Source organism: Echinops telfairi, unplaced genomic scaffold (assembly GCF_000313985.2).
Source record: "Echinops telfairi isolate 266 unplaced genomic scaffold, ASM31398v2 ScPeMD7_9;HRSCAF=40, whole genome shotgun sequence".
NCBI lineage: Eukaryota > Metazoa > Chordata > Mammalia > Afrosoricida > Tenrecidae > Echinops > Echinops telfairi.
The window spans coordinates 28,286,378-28,293,637 of NW_022103906.1; the positions used below are offsets into that span (position 1 = coordinate 28,286,378).

At 48.6% G+C, this 7,260-nt stretch overlaps 1 protein-coding gene across 1 annotated transcript in view; it reads left to right on the plus strand.

Annotated features, from left to right (window-relative positions):
• SH2D4A (SH2 domain containing 4A) overlaps positions 1-7,260 on the plus strand; it is an 83,694-nt gene that overhangs the window by 41,620 nt on the left and 34,814 nt on the right. The window contains exons 3-4 of the mRNA XM_045286850.1: positions 5,132-5,212; positions 5,538-5,618. Coding sequence (XP_045142785.1) covers positions 5,132-5,212; positions 5,538-5,618 — 162 coding nt within the window. The remainder of the gene's footprint in view (positions 1-5,131; positions 5,213-5,537; positions 5,619-7,260) is intronic.

Below are 7,260 nucleotides of genomic sequence, written 5' to 3' on the forward strand. Positions count from 1 at the left end.
TTTATTTGATCACCATAAAATACATAGAATTGTAAAAATCATGTGCCAAAATGTTGGGTTTGTTGGGACCTCCTGGTTTATTTGGAAGTAAAAGGCACTTGACATTTGTGGAATTGCATAGTTCTACTGTCAAGCAAGCGAGTATTAACTTGTTAAGTGAGAAGCCAGAATAAATGTTTTTTCAAATCAATTTTGCAAATGAATATGATTACAACAATCCTCCTCTGGCACCCAACCTATGGAGCAAAATCTAATTGGCAGCCATGTCATCGTGATGTCGCTAGCAGCATCCTCTTACAACCCACCTGCCCATGTAGGTTTCAGCTGCTGTGTGTCTCAGATTAACAGTGATGCCTGTTTATTGCAAATTCTCATCGAATCAGTCTGGATGGGCTCGCCTCCCTGACTGGAATTGGGATCGGCCCTGATTGGAGACAACCACTTTCACTCCGGTCTGCAGGAAGCTGGCTCATGATTGCGCCGGGTGTCTTCTGCTATCAGAGTTTCTTTTCTCCTTGAGGGGGAGCTTTTGCACAAGGACTCGTGACCATTTCCTTGTTTAGATGAAGCCAATAGGAAGCAGAATGAAGTCTGATGCGTATGCAGCTCTGACCTTAGAGTTTCAGCAGCTGCGGAATGGGTGAGGCAGCAGATGGGAGATGATTGCAGAGGCTGCTGTGCCTGAGAGAACAAACATCGTTCTCTCTGGAGGGCCCCCCGGGGAAGAAGCCAGCATTAGGTATGGAGAGTCATAGAGGGTCCCTGATCACCTTGCCATTAGCAGGTGGCCTTACTTCATTGGTAGGGAGGTGATACTGACTGACCTTCTCACCAGGTTGACAAGACGGTCAAACAATGTCTTGCACTTCAAAGTGAGCTACCCTTATCCAGAGAGGTGGGTCCTTGCCCTGCCTTTTTGTTGCTTGTAGAACTAGGTACGGAGCATCTTCCCCAAGTCCCGTGTCATGTGGGGGCTTCAGAGGACAGGGTATCTTCTACAAGAAGCTCTTCATCTTTATTCTGCAAATGCTCAGAAGCAGCGGAGCACCTGAAGTGGCCCCCTCTGATATGGGCCTCATAAATCATCGTTGCTAAGTCCATTAACCGGGTCTTTGTTTTTTTAATAAAGGAACCCACTTTTGAATTGAACTGTTGTCAGCCCCTTATGTGGTACTTGGTGTTTTGCAGAACATGCAGGTGTTTCTGAATGAACCGAGATTATGGAAATCTTGACCTTCTTTATATTATCTTAAATACTCTGGAATGATAGCAAACCTTGGTTCCCTTTGAAAAGTAGAATTTTAAAAAAATGAACCTAGACCTGGATCTTAGTACGTGTCAATAGTTTTTTTCCCCCTCCCTCCCCATTCCCCCCCAATAGTTTCAAAGTTTGTAGTATATTTTAGAGACTGTGTTTTCATAGAAGATTGATCTTAGAGGTGGTTGTTAAATTGATCGATTCTTTATATTATAAATCTCCTAATCAATACCGTTCAGTCCCTGAGCGCTGGTGTGTTCAAAACCAACCAAACAAAAGGAAACCTTCCAAAGCCAAAGAGAGGAGCTCAACTCGGCCCCCATCCCCTTCAACCCCCCGTGATAGCAGTAGATGGTGCTGCTGTTTCAATGGCCGCAGGAGTCCCCAGCATCGTGCCCTTCACACTGGCGCGTGTCCCAGCTTCGTCTTTAGTCATTTTCCAGGTATTCACCATCTCACCATCCCTGAACCACGCAAAAGCAGTAAGCATGTTGGATACTCGAGCAGTACGAAAAGGCATTTGATGATAGAGAACAATGAGATGACAATCAAAAAGCTGGAAGTGGTGAGAGGTCGGTACAGGCTGCATGCATTCCACCGCATGAACTATTCAGTGGCAGGAATAATTCTGAGGAATGTACAAAGAATAACTTTGTACAAAGAATATGCAATGTTTAAAATGTTGTGTCTATGGCAGCTCCGTGGTTATGCACTGGCCTGCTAACTGCAGAATCAGCCGTTCGAAACCACCAGCCGCTCCGAGGAGGAAGTTGGAGCTTTGTACTCCGGTAAAGAGTGGCAGTCTCGGAGACGCATGGGGCATTTCTGCCCTGTGCTGTACAGTCACTGTGTGCTGGCATCCACTTGGTGGCTGTGAATTTGGTTTGTTTTTTGGTCTGTGCAGCTGTGGGGAGTTGGCAAGGAGATAAAACATTTGAGACAGCAGATCACACTGGTGCATATGAGTTTCACCAGCATCAGGCGCCTAATAGCCTGATGCTAGTTCAGGAAACACCCAAGAGTCCTTTCAGGAGCTTAAAGGGGCAAAGTGTGGTGAAGTGCCGCCGGCAAAACCTTGCTGCAAAGCTCTGGCCCTTTCACAAGTGTGGGTTCTTCTGGGACAAATGGATGGCCAGACTGGGAGTGCAGATAGCCCAAGCAGACCATGGTCAATAGCACTCGGGAACTATCTGCCTCTGAATTTCTCAACTCAGGAAAAACAGCTCTCTTTGCAAATTGAGGCCCCAGAGATCGTGTATTAGTGAGCAGGGGAGGAGGAACTTGGCTTTCAGACTGCGATGGACAGGCTGTCTGCTGCTCTGATGAGGCATCTAAAGGTGCCTCCTTTCATGGGAACACAATCAGGGGCTGCAAGCTGCAGCCCTTCGGGGGTCATCTTTAACTTCTTGTCCATAAAACGTTTGCCCCATTCTAACTGGATCGTAAATAGGGGAACTGCACTACTGTGCTACATTATTTTAAAGGCAGAGCAGTTACTATGAGAAAGAAAAACTTGAGGCAGCACAGGCCATGCGGCCATTGCCAAACCCACAGGATTCCCTACTTTGCCAAATAATAAGCATGAGAATTCTTTTGGCGCACAACTGCTTTTCTTAGCACTGCAGCGATGACCCGGGGGAAAGGGCATAAACCCTGGCATAAACAGTTGCGCAAGCAGACAACTGTGAAGCTCTGTTTCTTTTTAAATATATAGGCTTTGTACTCTCCATCAATCAGAGGTGGTGTGAGGAGTGCGCATAGTACATAATAAGTACCTGACTAACACGATCAGCATTCAGTGACTTGAAGCCAGTTGGTGCCATTAACATGAACAGCACGAGCAGTGCTTGTTGCCAGTTTTATTCCTTATGTAGACTAAGATTTGGTAACACACGACCCTAGAGGCAATGGCCAAAACTCGAGACAGAAGCTAATGTTTCTCTCTGATCGCAGTGGGCTGATATCCACACAGTCAATTCAGGAACTCCGGCTTTTGATGGTCTTGCTATCTTCAGTAGTAGTGTGGCTACTGGCACGAGACCAAACCAAAGGAAGTGGGGCATGGTCTGCAGGGGTGTATGAAGAAGCTCTTCTGGGCCAGACTGGAAGTAGTTAAAGAGCAGTGATCACCTGCACTATGCTGGAGATAACCGCTAAGGCAGCTGGGAAATGCGTGTACTCTGGCGGCTGTGTACAGCTACTGTGAAAGAGGAATGGAACTGAGGTCACTGGCAGACTCTGTCAGAACATCACAGGGCATTGCAGTGACCCAGCAGTACCCTCAATGCACTAAAGTGAAGACTGGCACTGACCTCCACCCACCCTTCGCTTCTTTCCAATGAGAAGTGGATGAAGGTTTATAGAGCAGATCAGTTTTCCATTCAACAAGTCATGCATGTTTTGTTTCACCTCACTGAGTTCAGCCCACACAAGGTGAGTTAGTTTACTGTGCCAAACTGGCCAATAAACACAAGTGGGGTTAATTTAAGGGCAGAGGGATAAATGGCTTGGTGAGCCTCGCCTTTTTAGTTCTCGCGTCTCTTGCTTTGTGATGATCGCACAAGGGTGCAGCTGCCTTAGCAGTTCCCTGCTTCAGCTGGCAAGGCTGACTTCCAGCAAGACATCCCCAAGGAGAAGCCAATGGACCTACCCCGATGCAGCCCTGGGTGCTGGAGCAGCCGTGTGGAGACCCCTGCTGGCGCTGAGATGCTTACACATTCACTGACTCGGCTTTCCTACTGTAGTCAGCACCATAGTGTGTGTTTTGTGAGATGGAGGAGGACTTTGTGAATTGGTGTCGGACATATGGGTTAATGTTGGACTTGTGGGCTTGAGCAGCACTGGGTTGGGATGTTTTCCTGATACGCACTTACCCTCTCTCTTATCCATGAGTTTCTATGGATTAGTTTCTCTAAAGCACCCAGACTAACACACGAGGTAACATCATGTATCCCATGTCCTCCCTGTGTTTCTTGTTTCCCTTCCTACTCCCCTCCTAACCCTTTGACCTTTGTCTTTGTGCAAGGGCTTCCCTTTTGGAGTCAAAGGATCGATGATTCTAAGGTGTGCAGATACCTTGCTGGTGCCATCGTGTCTCCTATAGACTTGTCATTTGACTGAAAACAGGGCCATGAGGGGGTGAGTTCGTTTCTAGACCTCAAGGGTGACTGAGGGCCATCGTCTCAGGTGTGCCGGCAGTCTATCTGACTAGTGAATTTTGCTGACAATTTCTGATCTGTCTCCCAGCGTAGGAATGAAGCCTAAGACAAGCCTGTGGAGCGTAGGCGTTTGGGTTGTACGTGGACATTAGGAGAGAAGTGAAGCTGGCACTGGGGCCTTGACTGAGACTCAAGCTCTGCTCTCAGGTCTGGGAAAGGGTGACAGGAGCCCGTGTAATTGACTGGGTCACCAGGCACCTGGTGTGATCACAGCAGCTCCGTCACGGTGCCAGAAGGGTTGGCACTTGGCAGGCAGGAAGGACACCAGAGAATCCAGGCAATGGATCTGGGAACCCCACCGGCAGGCCTTTCCCGCTGGGACATCCCTCTCTTGCCATGGAAACAAACGTTCATGCTGGCCTGGGTAACTGGAGCAGGGGGAGGGTTGAAGCAAGGGGGGAATGTGGGCAGGGCTCCCAGCACCAAGCTGGCACCAGAGGCACATCTCCAGCTCCAGGGGAAAGAAACCCAGACTATGCGGAGCTCAGTGTTTGAGACTTAAGACCTCTGTCTGGTTGAGGCTAAGACAGGGTGGGACAGAGCGGAGGTGAAGAGAAGAGGGTGTACAAAGAGTCATGTCATCCCGGGGGCTAAATAGGCAGCTGGAGACACAAACTCGGTTGTCATGATCCAAACACCAGCTCCTGGCTCCTAGCAAGGATTTCTAAACCGTATTGTCGGAGGAAAGTGGCATTTGGTGGCTCAGGGGTTAATGTGCCCAGCTGCTACCCACAAGGTAGGTGGTACAAACCCAGCAGCTGCTCCGTGGGCGAAAGGTGGGGCAGTCTCCCTCTGCAGTGATGGACGGCCTTGGAAGCTCTGTGGGGTGTTCGACTTTGTCCGGTGGGTTGCTGAGAGCCAAACTCAACCCCTGGACAGTGAGTTCGGATCAAGGGAAACTTGAGGTGCCGGTGGGAACCCCTGTCGGATCCAGGTTTGGGAAGTTTGTGGGGCTGGGGCAGCCTTGGGGGAGGTGGCCCTGAGGGTGTCCTGAACAGGTGATCTTTAAAACGGTGTTGCCTCTCCAGGGGAAGTAAAAAGGTGTTTCTTTTCATTTTCAGTCACCCTCCACTTCTTCAAGGAATATTCAACAAATGTTAGCCGACTCTATCCATCGAATGAAGACGTACGGATTTCACCAGGTAAGAGATTGACTGTGTGGCTCTGGGGGGATAACCACACCACATTCCTCTCATATTTCACAAAGGGCTAGATTAGTCTCACGCAGAAATGAAACCAGGCAACAGAATGAGAAATCCGCCTTAAAAGCTACAAACACTTTTACTCGCTTATCTAAAGTTGGGGCAGAATCATGCAAAGAACAGATGCCAGGAAATGTCTGCTAAGCTCCTCGTTGAAGATCCCAAAGAGAGATGAGGTCCTGGGCTGCTGAATCCACTGAGGGAAGAGTGCTTTCAGCATTACAATGGGAGGGCAGGGGGGATTATGGTTGCTTTATTTCTGTGAGCTTACCCCTGAGTACAAAGAGGACTTCTCTGCCATCCATGCTCACTGTACCAGTGACTCCTTTGGGGATTTAGATCTCTCCCACATCCATCCATGGTGGCATGGTGTTTAAGCGTTGGGCTGCTAACTGCAAGGTCAGTCGTTTGAACCTACCAGCCATTCCCCAGGAGAAAGATGCAGCTGGCTGCTTTTGTAGAGTTAGGTGTGGTAACCCCCAGGGGCAGTTCTACTCTGTCCCAAGGTGTTGCTAGGAGTTGCAATGGACTTGATGGTTGTGAGTTTGTTTTGTTTTGTTTTACATGCATCCTTCCAATGAGACCCTCCTTACAGGCCAAGCCCTGCTTCCTCCTTCATGAGAAGATGTTGTTTGAGCTTCCACTGCCCCAAATAAAAGAGACACAAGTAGGACTCAGGAACTGTAGTAGGATTTGACCTTTGCGTTGTCTGTGCTATGCACTCGGTGTTGTCAAGTCAGATCCAATTCACAGCAACCCTGTGTACATGAGAACAGAACCCTGCCAGGCCCTGGGCCTCCCTCAAAACGATCGTTCTTGAGCCCATTGTTGCAGCCACTGTGCCCATCCACCTTGTCAAGGCTCTTCTTTATTTACTGGCCCTCGACTTTACCAAGCATGACACCCTGTTTATGCCCAAGGTCGTGAGACAAAGTTTCCCCCTCCTTGCTTCTCAGGAGCATTCTGCTTGTATCATTTCTAAGAAAGATTTGTTTGTGGCAGTTCATGGTACTGTCCACAATCCGCACCAACACCATACTTCAAATGCATCGGTTTTTCTTGTTGTTCAGTGCTGTTGAGGGATTTCCGACTGGTAGCAATCCTACGGACAACAGGACACACTGCCCGTTCCTGTGTCATTATCACAACCGTCCTCCACCACCTGTCTGTCAGTCTGCCCTATGGGGTGGCTTGTGTGTTGCTGTGATGCTGGAAGCTGTGGCACTGGTATTTCAAATGCCAGCAGGGGCAGCCACAGTGAACAGGTTTCAACACAGCTTCCAGAACCAAGAACAGACCATGACGAAGGAATAAACTGTCCACTTCAGAGGAATTAGCCACTGAAGCAGAATGGAAACATTGTCAATTTTTCTTAATTCTTATTCAGTGTCTAACTTTCGCATACAGATAATGGATTAAAAATATCATGGATGGAGAGGTCTGGGGGGCTGGACACCTGCCCCTCCCCCCAGAAGAATTTATTACAAAGGACGACATTGAATTTGCAGCTCCAGGAGAGGGACATATCTGATCAGAGCACACGCATGCAGATGGAGGAGGAGGAGGAGAGAGTGGAGCACAT